A 15,178-nucleotide genomic window follows, 5' to 3' on the forward strand; every position below is an offset into this window, starting at 1 on the left:
TTTAGAAACAAAACCCCACACACTTTTTCCCCCTACAGCGGCTGAGAAAGTCATGCAGCAACAGCAACCGCCCCTTGAGAAAAGATTATTGCCAGGTAAAAGCACAAATGCAGCAGATCCTGCATTTAATCTCACTGCTCTGGCCACTTCTGTTGCAAGCTTTGCCACTGTGGGACTAGGGCAAATGTAACCAGAAAGTATGTTTTTTTTCACTTGTCCACTTGACCAGCTGAGAGGATCTCATCACGTGCTTTGCATGGACACGCTGTCGGCATGCCTCATGTTGCATCCAGAAACGCAGTGTTGACACGAGTTAATTACAAACTGTAGTTACAGCAAAACTGGGTAGTTTATTTCGTGATAAGTATATAGTCACCGAATTGGAGAGGATTGCAATCACCAGGAAACTCGTGTTAGCACTGTTGTGTTGTCCCCTGGTAACTGTGTCCCTAACTAATGTCATCACTCTGTTGTATGCGTTTGCTTTTATGCAAATAGTTACTCCTGGGGGAATTCTGTGCCAAAAAATCCAAAATTCTGCACCAAAAAATCCAAAATTCTGCATATTTTATTTGTCAAAATAATGGCATATAATCACACCAGTTTCACTTATTTTGGTAATTTATTTAAACTACCATACAGAAAAAAAATCACGGTAACTGTTCAGGATTTCCTAAACACATGAAAGTTAAATTACAAATACCCTGCAATCCAGTTATAATCCTGGATTTTCATTTAAATTACATTACTTGTATTTTGGTGTTTGGTGTTCTGTAAAGTAGAATGTCACTTTATATGGCCCAGACTTTCACACATGAAAGTTATACAGTTTTGCTAATCATTGTCCTGTATTTTTTTTTAAACGGATAAGTAAAATAGATCCTGAGCTGTAATCGAACCCCATTGTGCCTCTCTGGCACAGGAAAAAAAGGGAGAAAGCACATAGACCTTCCTAGCTGAGGAGTCCGTTACTGTCCTTTACAATAAGCCTCCTTTACACCACTCTGGCAAGGTAAAGGAGCCTGAATTGACTAAGAATGGGAACAATTCACTAACAATGGGAACATGAGCAGCCTGCCTGCTTAGTTGTTACATTTCTGCTCTGCCTCAGGGACAGAGCCTGCTTCACACAGCCCTAGGCCTCCAAGCCCGGGATGCAGCAACAGCATCTCCCCTGCAGGGTGATCTGCTCTCTCTGCTGTCGGCTCCTCCCAACAGACTTGCCCGGGCTGCCAGGGAGGGGGCCTGTGTTCCCCACAGATTTCTTGGCTCCCCCATTTTTCTGCGGGGGAGCCAAGAAATCTGCGGAAGGTATGAATTCTGTGCCCCCCAGGGGCGCAGAATTCTCCCAGGAGTAAAGTAGTGCGGATCTGTACACTTTTCTTTAACTGAAATACTCAATTTAAAAATATTCCTCATTGCTTGGGTCTTGAGTCCAGATGTTCCCCTTATGTGGAAAAACCCACAAGAAATGGGGCGGGAGGGGGGAACCCACACTAGAAAACTGCAATGTTCTCCTTAAGGAATTTCCTCTGCTCTAATGTGGGGGTTTGCAGCTTTGTAGACTGGACAGAGGGTGTAGTCAACAATTGCATGGGATCTTGAAGATCAATGCACAACAGACTTCCTCCTCCATAGCGATGGTCACAGGACAAAAACCTGAATAGAAGTCCTGCCAGCACTGATGGAGCTCTGTCTCCAGCCCACTCTCTGAGAGGGGAGACAAACCCAGGAAGGAAGCGAATGCCAGGGAACCACAACAATGTAGGGCTCAAAGGGACCTTGAGAGGTCATCTAATCCAATTGCTAGAGGCAACATGCAGTGTAGCCAATAGAGACATCTGGGAAATGGGATTTTTCTTCAAGTGATGGTCCCTGTGTGTGAAATATACATAGGGACCACACATCTCGAAGAACCTCCAGTTACAGATAAGTAACCTCCTTTTTCAGTAATGCAAAAATGTTGAGTTTTTGAAAAAAAAATCATCCCAAATCAGGACGAATTTTGTAGGGGAAAATTTCAATTCTGCAGATCAGAGATCAGGGATTTTGGTGCAAAGAGATGAAGAACAGCTGTAAAATTGGGATATACGTGTGATTCCAAACCCAGCCAAACTTTAGGATTCTTTGGATGCAGAACTCTGCTTCAGGACCACCTCCGTATGTTTTAAATACGAAATGACCTTTAAGTTTACTATGGAATAAACAAATCTAAACAGTAGCAGCCCAAGCCTAGCATTCCAGTCATACTTATCTGTGTGAGACGGGATCAAGTAAAGCCATGACTCACAGTGGCCACCTCCTCTCTTTCAATTATGTGCTATATGGCCACAGCTTAAAGCCCATTTCAGTTAATTAGGAGGTCTGAACAAAATTCAGAACACAACCCTGTGATTAGACCCAGCTTGCTTGGGTAATTTTTTGTCTACTGCAAGCTTTAGACACAAATCTTCTTAGCGTATGCGCAACATGTCTCAACTGGCACGGATTCATCACCGAATTTGGTCCTCTGGTTGGATCATTAGCTTGCCTGGCCCGGAGTGCGACATGAATGCTGATCTGTGCCCCCCCCAGACACCAGTTAGATGCACTGAAACTTGTTAGAGTCCCGGTGCCTAAACAAATAACAAGAATTCGGTCAATTGTCTGAATGATTTGCTCATTAATAGCACAGTTTTCCCACACTTGAAATTCACCCGGTGGACACACGAGAAATCATAGTGAGTCAAAAGAATCACTCCTTATTCAAGCAGAACTCCCACTGACCACAGTGGGAATTGAGATTGCTCAGTGTCACAGACGAGTGTTTAGTGTGCTGCACAATTGAGCCCGTAATCACCCTGACATAAGAAACACTGAAAGTTTAGCCAGAGAGGGAGACCCTGAAGGTAATGTGGTGGGTGAGGCTGGCGAATGGAGTTTGAAAAGGGGTCAGAATAGAGCTGACGTTACTTACATAACACCTTTTATCCAGGACTATCAATGTACTTTACTAAGGCGAGTGGTAGCCTTATTTTAGCAAGAGGGTAAATTACTTGCCCAAGATTACATCAAGTCAGATTAAATTAAAGTCCTCTGGTTCTCAGTCCCCTGGACTAACAGCCAGTTGGCACAGCCTCCCTGTAAAACAACTGCTCTCAAAATACCCACAGAAGAAATTACCTACGGTTAGGAAAATTGAGAAAGAATGCAGAATGAATGGCAAGAGCTGCTATGAAACAGACAAAAGAAAGAAAGGCTAACGAGATCATAGGAGGCACATGGAGACTTGTGTAAATAAGAAGCTAATTAGCCACAGAAAGTAGCAAACTACAAAGGAAAAATAACCTGGAAAATGCAAAACTATCACGCACAGGACAAAAGCTGAAACAGGGGAAAGGAAAGGAAATGAATTGCGTAAGCAACATAGATGAAGCCCAAATAATGGCACAAAAACAAGATCTCCACATCCTCTGCTGAAGCACCAAGGCCTTAACGTCAATCATGTGCGTTAGTGCTTTCCTGAACAGGGAAGCTTTGCTGAATCAAGGCCCCAAATAGAGTAAAAGCTTTGTTATCCGGCATGTTGAGGGAGTTGGGGGTGCTGGTAAGTAAAAAATTCTGGTTAACTAAGAGGGAGGGAGTTTGGGTATGAGAGGGGGCTCAGGACTGGAGGTTGGGACGCGGCAGGGGGTGCCTGATCCAGGCGTCCCCCCACAGCTCCCATTGGCCGTGGGGTGGGGTGGGGTGGGGGCAGCGCACAGAGCTGTCTACCTGCACCTCCATCTAGGAGCAGCTGGGATGTGTTGCCACTTGCAGGGAACTGACTGAGGTAAGCGCTGCCCAGATCCAGCACCCTGCACCCCCCCCCGCACCCAAACTCCGAGGGCCCGTGTCTTGCACCCCCTCCCACACTCCAAACCCCTAATGGCCGTTCCTCCGCTTAGAAGCAGCAGGGACATGTCACCACTTTTGGGGAGCCACGCAGAGCCAGGTAGGGAGCCTGCTGGCCCCACACCAACCGGACTATAAACCGGACGTTCCATGAAGCTCAGAAATGCTGGTTTATAGATCTTTCCGGTTGGTAAAGTGCCGGATAACACAGCTTTTACTCTGAGCTTAATTCTTCAGTGTTCCCTAAAAGTCAATGGGAGTTTGGCTCGACCTAGAGTCTCTCAAGAACTGCAGGTTATAATCCACTGGCTGAAGGTGGAGCCTTGAAAATGCATGAAATAAATTAAAAGATTTAACTAGTACTCAAAAAAGAGCAAATGGAAGACAGGGTCAGCACCTCTGCAAATTACTGCACAATCCAGAACCTGACACGTGACCAGATAATATCACTTATTAGCAACAAAAATGCTGTGTATTGTGGAAAGCTAATCAGAGAAGGAGGTTTAAAAACGCTCTTAGAGGTCTATGAAAAGGACTGGACTGATAAGAAAGTATCACGTTAGAGCAGAGGTGCCATTGTGTAACAGTCAAAGTCAATTTAGCCTAATAGGAAAACTGGAAAGACACTGTTTTGCTATCTGCTATAGCCAAATCTTTGGGAAGCTCATTCTGAGTCAGAATTAAAGCAGAGAGTAACGTACATCATTCATGGTGAATCATTTAGCCTTCTGGACTAGCTATGAGCAGGATTTCCTTGCATGTATTGCTCATGAACAGATCACTGCAAATGTTCAATATTCACTCTCCAAGATATGTCAGGTAGTTCATTGGTTGGATAAGTCACATGGTTCCCACTAGCCACCACTCTCCAGCCACCCAGTTGTGAAGCCAGTGCAGAAAGAAGGGTGGCAATACCACCCCCCGCCCACAAGAGCCAGATTTCACGGTCCATGATGCATTTTTCATGGTCGTGAATTTGGTAGGGCCCTAATTACGGTAAATCATTGAACTAAGCAAACACCTAAATGGCTCCCTGAATTCTCTGGATTAGGAGACAGCGCTATAAACATCCATTACACTAGAGCCCTGCGCAGATACAAATTTATACCTGTGGATGCAGATATCCGCGGATAGAAACCAGTATCTGCAGAACTGCAGGGCTATCCCGGGAACCACAGCGGCGAAAGGAGCAGAATGTGGGGCGGGCACCAGGACCACCAGCAGCTGTCCCTGGGTGCGCTCTTGTGTTCAAGCAGCGCACGCCCCCCCCAGACAGGAGATGCAGACAGCTGCATGGAAGGGCTGGGGGTGGTACAGACCCGCCGGAGCACAGTGCTGGGGCCGGTACCGGTACAGCCACGCCGGAGGAGCTGCTGGGGCGGGGTGCTGGCTCCTGGGAGCGGCGGCCCCACGCTCTGCTTCTTTCACTGCTGCAGTTCCTTGAGAGCCCTGCGGTTCCGTGGATACCAATTTCTATCCGCGGGTATAAAGTTGTAGCCACGCAGGGCTCTACGTTAAACACTCCCATAAATACTAAGGGCCCAGTGGCTGCAAAGATGTATGATGAAGCATATGCAAGGAGAGCTACATCTTCCAACTTCTAGGCTTGCATCTGAGTCTGGGCTGAAGCAGTCATGTTGCACTGAATGTAATGATTGCCCCCAAATGGCCTTTCTGAGAGAGCCATAAAGTAACGTGGAATTGATGAACAACCATCAACTACCCAAGATGCAAAGATAGAGGCTAACTACGAAGACTAACACACAGTATGTCCCTCCAACTGACACGGAAATGAAAACTCCCTCACTATGAAGGTAGAAACAAAGAAGAGAGTCAGACTGGTCAGGAACTAATTTAACAAGCAGAGATGAAAGTTAGAAGCAGACGGGATGGTTGCTTTGGATCTGGGTTTGCTAATAAGGCTCTGTAGCACATAAAGGAGAGGTAAGAAGGTGAGCACGAAAACATTACCTACATGATGCTTTCAAAAAGCAGGTAGCTCCAGAGAGTTTTAACAAAAGGCAGTAGAAGAAGAAACCTCTTCTCTGAACACTGAGGTTGTGTCTGTGTACAAAGTGCAACATCAAAAAGAACAAGTGGGCCCCATTAACAATATACAAAAGGACTCATTTCTATCACCTGTACCCATGAAGGCTGAGATCCTCCAGGGTGATGTGTGTCCACATGGCATCTGATTGAAACCAAAGTTCCTTTGACAATCAGGCCCTTCCGTCTTTCCAACACTCTTAAGATTCTCCTGTATTTTTTGGTCCATGTAATAACCGCAAGCTGTTGTTATTCTACATTATCAACATACACAGTTTCATAAATCTTCAGCTACGGTACAGCAGAAACAATCCTGAAGTTGAATTTGAAATTTGATGTGTACAAAGTAAAACAGTAGTTGACTTTTACTGTGTATCAACTGATCTAGAATATCCTCTAACTCCTTGTTAGTGTTAAAAAGGAGGAGAGGGTGCAACCTAACTATGTAGACTCTGTACTGCAGAGGACTAACTACTACTACTACCTATACATACCACGATCAGACAGCTTTGCTTACCAGCTGGATTCCATAACGGAGCACCAGAACTTGGAGTAGATTGATTTTTATATGTGTAAGTGCTGGCTTTTATATTTGACCTTGGCCGATTGGAATGTAAAAAGCAGTGAGCTGGAGTGTTGTTTTTTAAGACAACACCCTCCTCTCCCAAAGGCCTGGAAAAGCTTTTGGCTGCAGAAGTCCATCAACAAAGCTGAATTGAAAGATCTCTATTGATTGCAGACTTGTAGGGGACAATGGATAGAAATGGCAAGGGCTAGAAAAGTGCTTTTAAAACTTTCTGCTGTCTCAGAATTGCAGTTCCTAGTGTCAATGGATTATACATCACAATAAACTGTTAGCCATAGAGAACTGTTAAACAGAGCAGCCAACAAATTTCCAATGTGATTCCAGTAGGGAGGATGGACAGTTTGAGGTTGAACTGATTGACACATTGGAATTTCTTTTAGCAAAGATATACTCAGATATATGTGATCATAAAACAGAGAGACTCTTAATATAGCTTAAAGCATCATAGTGGGGAACCCTCCCCCCCAGTTCAAATGAAGAGCAGATTTGATTTTATATATCAGGGATAGGCAACCTATCGTGCCGAAGGCGGCACGCGAGCTGATTTTCAGTGGCACTCACACTGCCCAGGTCCTGGCCACCGGTCTGGGGGGCTCTGCATTTTAATTTAATTTTAAATGAAACTTCTTAAACATTTAAAAAAACCTTATTTACTTTACATACAACAATAGTTTAGTTATATATTATAGACTTATAGAAAGAGACCTTCTAAAAACATTAAAATGTATTACTGGCACGCAAAACCTTAAATTAGAGTGAATAAATGAAGACTCGGCACACCACTTCTGAAAGGTTGCCGACCCCTGTTATATATGCCAGATTCTGAGCCAGAAGTATAATTGTGTGAAGTACACAACTGCATACATAGGGGGGTGCGTGTGTGATGACAATGTGATAAATTGCATGGGTTTGTGATAAAGATACTTACATATATCACACACTTATGACTGCATCTCCAGGCCCTTAATCGATCTCCTGGGATTTATTCTAACATTCGAAACCCCTGAGTAGCTTCCAGGACCTACCATTATTATTTATTTTGATCAACTTGCCACTGGAATCTTTTCTCTGGAGTTCTTTGCTAGACCTGTTTTCTAATCAGAGTTTCAGTAGCATAGTTCAAGGTCATTCCACAAAATAGAGCTTAGGGAGTATTAAGTCTTGTTCTTTAGGATCTGCCTGAGCTTAAGAAACTAGCTTGCAAATGTACTTTCATTCCTCCAGTCTGCCAGGTTGGGACCCTGGTGCCGTCAAAGGCCCCAATCCTGGAAACAAACAAACAAACCGACCCCCAAAAAACAACAACAACAAAATAGGCAGGGAGGCGCTCTCATTATTTTAAAATAACGGGAAGGGAAACTATACTCAGCCCCTAACAGATTTCTCTCATTTTTAATGAGAAAAAGTCCTTTATCCTCAATGTTGATGTAAAATTGCTTTATAGGAAACTGGGGTCTGATCCCACAACCATTTATTCCCATGATTAGTCCTTACTTGGCCAGGTAGGCCCGTTAAGTTCAGTGGGATGTTTTGTGGGAAGGAGAATTACTCTTCGGGCCTTCCGTACTTTGTTAACATTAACTAAAATTTGTAGTCAGGGTGAGGACTGCCGAAAACATTGTAGCTGTAATGCATGTAGGCCGAGATTTCTGAAAGTGACTAGTCAATTGAATAGCTCAAGTTTTCGATGTCCAACTTGCCACACCTTCCAAAGGGCCTGATTTTAAGGGGTCTCAAGCTGAGAGCCCCAATGCTGAGTTACCTCAAATCCCTAGTCACTTTTGAAAATCCTGTTTAGATATTGAACTGTACTTTACAGAAGCCTAGGCTAAATTTCATTCTGGAAAGGAAGGCAAAGGTTTTTAAATTAAAAAAAAAAAAAGTACTCTTGATCTGATGCAAAATTAAGCATGTAAAAAGTAGTTATTTCCACTTTCACATCCTGTGAACGTCTTGCAAAACTGAATGCAAATATTGCCAGCCCTGAAAGGTATTTATTAGCTTTAGCCTGCTTTTCCCCCTTGCAGCTGTTTACGAACGACATAAACACATGATGAATTTGTTACCCATGTTCCCAAGCGACGGGGAAATATTGCAACAATTAGAACATCAGCCTTCCTCTCCGCCCCAACTAATTGGTTTTATTTTCTTGTTTTTGTGTGTGCTGCGTGTGATTTTTAATCCCGTGGCAGGCTGGAAAAGGTCAGTCTGAAACAAAAGAGAACAAGCAACTGGAAATATTGAGGAAGATGCTTGGGTCCCACGGATCTGTGCTTGGCACAGCACCCCAGAGGGGTGTCAAAGACGGTTGTTTGCCAATTTTAAACTTCACCCCTTAATCCAGAGGCCAACTAAACCCCCAGATTAGGGCAGCTTCAGGACTGCTCTAACTTGTGTTCCTTGCTGATGGCTTCCAAGTGGCTGCTATGCCAGACCGAGATTGCCAGGGCATAGCACACAACTCCTGTCCCCAATTCACCTCCTTGCACCAGAGCCTGCAGAACGGGGGTGCCTCAAGCCAGCTTTGTGTCCCCCTTCTTTGTAGCACTGGAGCAACACAAACAGCCTGAGCAGAGGACCAGGATCTCCCCCATTGCTGACAGATAACCAGAAGAGAAACTATTCTTCAATAAATAGAAAAATAAATGACCAAGGACCAGATTTTTAAAAGTATTTAGGTGCCTAACGCCGAGTGATTTCAATGGGAGTTGTAATATAAATCCACTTATATGACGACCATCGACTCTGATACTGTAAAGTTCAGGTTCCCATAGAATTCTGTCCCTATTGATAGAGTGTAGCTGCTATGAGACCTTATTTTTATCTGTACCTAATCAATCAGCCATTGCACTTACTACTCCATGGGTGTATTTAGATGCATTAGCCTTCGTTTTGCACTTGGATCAGAGCAGGAACTCCAGGGCCAAGTCTTCTCACTAGATTCTGCCTGCCTCACCATTGCCATTTAAGGCATGTATTTTTTCTTGCCTGTGGCGGATACTGAACTGCTCAGAAACATGGCAGGCTATTGAAAATAAATAGTGTTATACTAAACAGGTACATTGTCTTTCTATGAAAGGCTGTGGTTTTATAATCCGGATTCCATGCATGGGCTGTCTTGGTGGTGAATCTATCTGGCTAATATATCATTTCTTGTGAGGGCAGGGAGCGCTGTCTGGTATGTGCTTCTATGCTATAACCTCAGCTAAGAGATTTGTATCTGTATACTGACAAAAACTGGACTTTTATACTCCAGGTAGGGCAGCACACATTGTAGCCAACAATGACTCTGATGCTGGTCCTAAGTATATTTTGTAGAGGACCCCAGTGAAGGGATCAGGGCAGCTCACTGAGCTAAAGCTGCAAACCCTTTCTGCTTCCCCCGCCAACCCCCCTGGGGTCCCTTTGCCTATTATACATCCTCTGCACCAGGAGAGTGTATCGAGTCCACACTCTTTGACACCTGGCTCTGAGTCATTAAGGATCGTGCTGTGACCAGAACGTAAATGGAAAGGCTTCTAACATCCCATCAGGTCCCATGGAGAACCGTGTGACTAAGTGATTTTTTGGTTCAGTTGCAGAACTGAAGACAAAAAAAAAAAAAAAATGGTTCAGAGCAACCCAAAATAAACCTTTTTCGATTTTTGGGGTGAAACAAAAAAGTTGAAGCAAAAGTGTTTTGGGTCAAATGAACTGTTTTGTTAGTTTTCAAAGGTTTGGGGGTTTTTTAACTTATTTTTTTTTAAATGGTGTGAAATTCCAAAATGAAAACTCAACATGTTTTTGGTTCGGAAATGCCCAAACAAATCATTTTGACATTTCCAAATTTTTTCTTTGCTTGACCAAAACAATTTGCCACACTCTACCTGAGCCTGCAAATGATTGTGGTCAACCCAAATCTGCTTTCTTCAGCAAAAAAAAATTATTTGCACAAAAAATTTTGCCCTGCAATTGTCCTATGGAGCAGCCCCCTTAGCTGGGGTAAATGATGGGGCTGATTTACATGGGCTGCACCTATTTACACCACCTGGAGATCAGAGGACCCAACTGTGGCTTAAGTTGCAAATATGGGGGGAAGGATAGCTCAGTGGTGGGCACATTGGCCTGCTAAACCCAGGGTTGAGAGTTCAATCCTTGAGGGGGCCATTTAGGGAACTGGGGTGAAAATCAGTCTGGGGATTGGTCCTGCTTTGAGCAGGGGGTTGGACTAGATAACCTCCTGAGGTCCCTTCCAAACCCTGACATTCTATGATTCACTAAAAAAATCCAGAGAATCTTGTTTGTGTGCAGATGGCACATCTCCAGAAATGGCTCTATGAGCAAAAGCATCTTGACTCTGACATACCATGTGCAGATATTTAGCTCAGACTGGTTTCAGTGGACCGGGCCAACCTAATATCAGGTACATTCAATAATAAGCTAACTAAATATAAGAAGTTATATTCAGCCTACACTGTCTAAGAACAGTGTCCCTAAGTGAGAGTAGAGGGATTATGTCCCAAATTACCTTAGTTCAGATGGCCTCTATAGCGTTCACAGATTTTGTACATATGAGAAGAATATGGTATTTTAGGGCAGAAATGGGGTAACGCAGGTGGCGAGTGCCACAGACTGCTGCAAGCCCTTCTCACCAAAGGATTTCCCCTGTGTGTGTTTGAGAGAGAGAATTCAGCAGCCAGCGACAGCAAGCCGGGATTGGTCCTGCTTTGAGCAGGGGGTTGGACTAGATGACCTCCTGAGGTCCCTTCCAACCCTGATATTCTATGATTCTATGATTCAAGCCGATATGGCACATGATGGGGGCTGGGGGCTGACTCTAACCAGGAGGTGTCATCTTTAATCACAGCACCACCTGACATTGGGAAGGCTTCCGGGTAGTGAATGCATGGTGGAGTTCTGACCTTTGGCTGGGCTATGCTGGACATCAGTGAGGGAGAGGGCTAGATCCCAATCTCCAACGGTTTAAAAGATATGCCCTTGTTATTGTGAGAAAGGGACATAGCTATGTGGAGCTATTTAAGGTGATGTAAGTGTTTCCAGATCGGTATCTCTATCACACGTACATCTATAATATAGATACTATAATAAAATCAGCGCCAAAAATATAGTCACCTAATTTTGAAATTTGCTATCCGTCATGTCACACCCTTGCCAAACCCAGACATAGCTAATGCTAATGAACAATCCTTTAAATTGCCCCCCGCCCTCCCACACAATCACATCTGTCCCCTGCCGGTGGACTCATTTGCGACGTTCTCGGTGAGAGCCCACTCTGTGCAGCCAGAACAGCTTGGTGCCAGGAAAACTGGAAGGGAAAAATGTAAATGTAAACTTGTCAGTAGGAGAGAAAACACTGTCCTTTGGGAACAGACTAGAGAGGTCAGTGTGCAGAGGCAACGCAGCTTTTTTGCTTACAGCCATTGGAGAGGCTCCAGCACCACTCCACTGTTGCTCTGTCCCTCGTCACTAGAGGTGAGTTTGTTCCCCATGTAGGACTGAGGAATGAGACGTTTTTCACTCCCACTACCAGACTAGCCTGTGCAGGACTGAATTCGACGTGGCCTGGATTTTAAAAAGGACTGGAAGTGGGCTTTTCGGTCGGCATTCTTTGTAGTCAATGTCTGGCTTCCCTCTTCCCTAGAGATAGTTAGGCATGTGAGAGTGGGGAGCAGACAGGCCATACAGCTGCTGGAGTTTCCAGTCCCCTCTGGCACCACTGGGCTGCATACTCTGAAGCTACTGTAGCCTATTCCCCATTCTATAGCTGGCCAATTCCACTGGCTGGCGCAGAAGGGAAAACGGACATAGCCCTGCCCTCTTCTCATCCTCTTCCGGCACCTCGCATTCTTGGGGATACTTGGAAGAAGCAGGGACTATGTTCCCATCAAGATTCTGGCCAGCCCCTGAATAGTGCAACATGAGGGAAGGGGAAGTGCTCCCACACAGGGGCTGGCCAGATCGTGTGCTTCAGAGCTTCAAGCGATCACTTGCAGGGGCCAGGAAGGAATTTTGTCCTTTCTGGAAAACATTGCATAGTTGGCTAGGTAATTGTGGGTGGGTGATGGTAGTTCTGCCTTTATCTGAAGCAGCAGCTGCTACTGGCAGGACTCTGGAATGATGGACCAATAGTCTGAACTGGTAATTTGTATGTTGTAATATGGAGATTGTCTCTTTAATCCTGCATGCCACATGTTCCCAACGATCCATCTGTCTCAGTCTTCCAAGCATGCACTTTTTGAGAGGACACGTCTGACTTTGTGTCAAATGGTATCTGTAAAACCACGGAAGTGCAGGAGCCTGTCTGGAAACATAGTGAAGGTGTTTGCATTTATCGGTTGCTAAGTCTTTTTCTTTCTCTATTTGTAGTCACAGATATCTGTAGGTTGCAAAAAGAAGAAGGAACTTGCAGGGATTTCGTGCTCAAATGGTACTATGATTCAGAGACCAAGAGCTGTGCAAGATTCTGGTATGGTGGCTGCGGAGGAAATGAAAACAAATTTAACACACAGAAAGAATGTGAAAAAGTTTGCATTCCTGGTAAGTGGAGTCCCTTCTGCCATTGCACATTTCCATTTGGCTACAATAGCTGAGAGATGCAGTGGAAGTGTTGGCAGTTAATCATCACTTAAGATCATGGAGCCAGCTCATCAGCTAGTGTAAACTGGTGTAACTCCATTGACCTCAATAGAGCTGTTCTGATTTACACCAGTTGTGGGTCTGCTCCATAATAGTTACGCCGTCAGGAAATTGTCACTTCCAATGTGATACCAAAACACTGGCTTCTGATTACAGAATGCGCCAAAACCTGTATCACGTGGACATTCCAGAAATTGTAAAGGAGCTCAGATACCAATTCCGACAGTGACTACAATCCCTTTTTCCATCCAAGACCTGAGCTAAACCCCATTCAAGTCAGTGGAAGTCTTTCCATTGACTTCAGTGTGCTATGGATTAGGGCACAGGTGCACTGAATTATCCTTCTTGAAGCCTCTCTTCCAAGAAGGGTCTTGCTCCCACCCACTGGTTGCTGTGGGCTGAAATTTCGACTGTAGCTTAGTGGAAGGATTTGCTGCATATGGGGAAGACACTAGACCCCAGCCCATTAGGAATCATCACAGTTGGGGTCTTGCTATGATCGCCTGCCTTCCTATAGATTAAACTTGTGTGTACAAGAGATCTGTGGTCATGGGAGGACAGCAGAGAGCTGGCAGGACAAAAAGCACCCTATATTGTGTGCTGGTTAGCTTAGCTCTTTAATTTAGGACATGAGAGTACACAGAAGAGGCGTCAGTCATACCCAGGACCTGGGATGACAGCTCATCCTTGATGTGTCCCACACTTCCATAGCCACGTGCACATCTCTGGGGCGTGGCCAGAATGATCAGGACATCTCCCGGTTACATTAGTCAGTCAACCCTTGTATAAATGGCCTCAGGAGAGGCCACTTGGGTGATGACCTTGAGGAACAGCATATTTAGGGCTGTGTTGTGCTCCTTGCACATGCCCCTAGTAAAGGCCAGCATGTCTAGTCTCTACCCTGATCCAGGATCTGCATGTGCTTCAGGAACAATTTCCCCCAGGGTGTTGCCCCCTGCTCTGCTGGGAAATAACTCTGCAAGGTGCAGCGCACCACCCCCTGCATGACCAGGCCGCTCCACTAGCCAATGCGCTGAGGGTAGGGTCAGGGCTCCATGGATGCCTACTCACTCCCAATCCATCTGCCGCTGAGGGCAACGTCTGTCCCTGCTTGCTCCTGAGCTGCCGTCGGCATAGCCTGTGAAAAAGGGATTTTCAGTGCTTAAATGTTGCCTTGTTTGGGGCTGTACGTGGTCTCCTGGCCACACAATAATGTTGTTTTTTTCTCTCCATTCAAATTTCAGCTCACATTAATCCTGGGGTTGTCACGACAATAGAAACCTAAAGACAGCAAAATATCAACACATACCTCTCAGAGAACCAGGAGTCAGCCAATGCCAACTTACCCCTTTAGAAGCTAAGGGTATAGACTACCTTGCACTGTACTATTTCATGCTTTAAATTCCAAGCAAACCTTGAAGAGAGTGTTTTGCTGCATGACCTATCAATATGGTGCTAAACTGTTTGTGGACTGAGTACTACATGTGTCCGGGTTATAGTGTATACCTTCAACATTATGTAATAGTTATCCACTGCAGATTATTTTGTTTGAACATGTCTACAAACTACCATTTCCTTCAGATTCTGGCATTATGCCTGTTTATGGCAATGTAAAGTCTAGAAAATAAGGGACAAAATAATTTCACTGCAACTGTTATGTACTTGCTTGTATCATTTTCATAACTGAGCATAACTTTAGATGGAAAGCCTATGTGTAAAGGAGTCATTAATTCTGAAAAACAGGCAGTTCAGTTTTTCATTCTGTTTTTACTCTTGCTGGATTAGACTTCAAACGGATTATTTTTTACGCATTTGTGACATATGTGATCAATCAAACCAGAAAAGGGGGGAAAAAAGCAAGATTTCTGAATACAGATGCACTGCTGGGACCAACGCCTCAGTTAAAGAATTTTTAAATCGTGGTGTAGAATGTTTTTGGCATTCCTCTAATGTTGTGTGTTTTATCTTTTTTGTTTGTTTGCAGGGCTGGGGATTTTTTTTTTAAATTGTGGTGTTTGTTTTTAGGAAGTCTATACA

At 44.5% G+C, this 15,178-nt stretch overlaps 1 protein-coding gene across 1 annotated transcript in view; it reads left to right on the forward strand.

The window, feature by feature from the left end:
* The window catches only part of COL6A3 (collagen type VI alpha 3 chain), an 86,350-nt gene extending 71,924 nt beyond the window's left edge, over positions 1-14,426 (forward strand). The window contains exons 43-45 of the mRNA XM_065413388.1: positions 39-95; positions 12,872-13,042; positions 14,386-14,426. Of these exons, the coding sequence (XP_065269460.1) occupies positions 39-95; positions 12,872-13,042; positions 14,386-14,426 (269 nt within the window). The remainder of the gene's footprint in view (positions 1-38; positions 96-12,871; positions 13,043-14,385) is intronic.
* Positions 14,427-15,178: the final 752 nt, after the last annotated feature.

Source organism: Emys orbicularis, chromosome 11, assembly GCF_028017835.1.
Source record: "Emys orbicularis isolate rEmyOrb1 chromosome 11, rEmyOrb1.hap1, whole genome shotgun sequence".
NCBI classification, from domain to species: Eukaryota; Metazoa; Chordata; order Testudines; family Emydidae; genus Emys; species Emys orbicularis.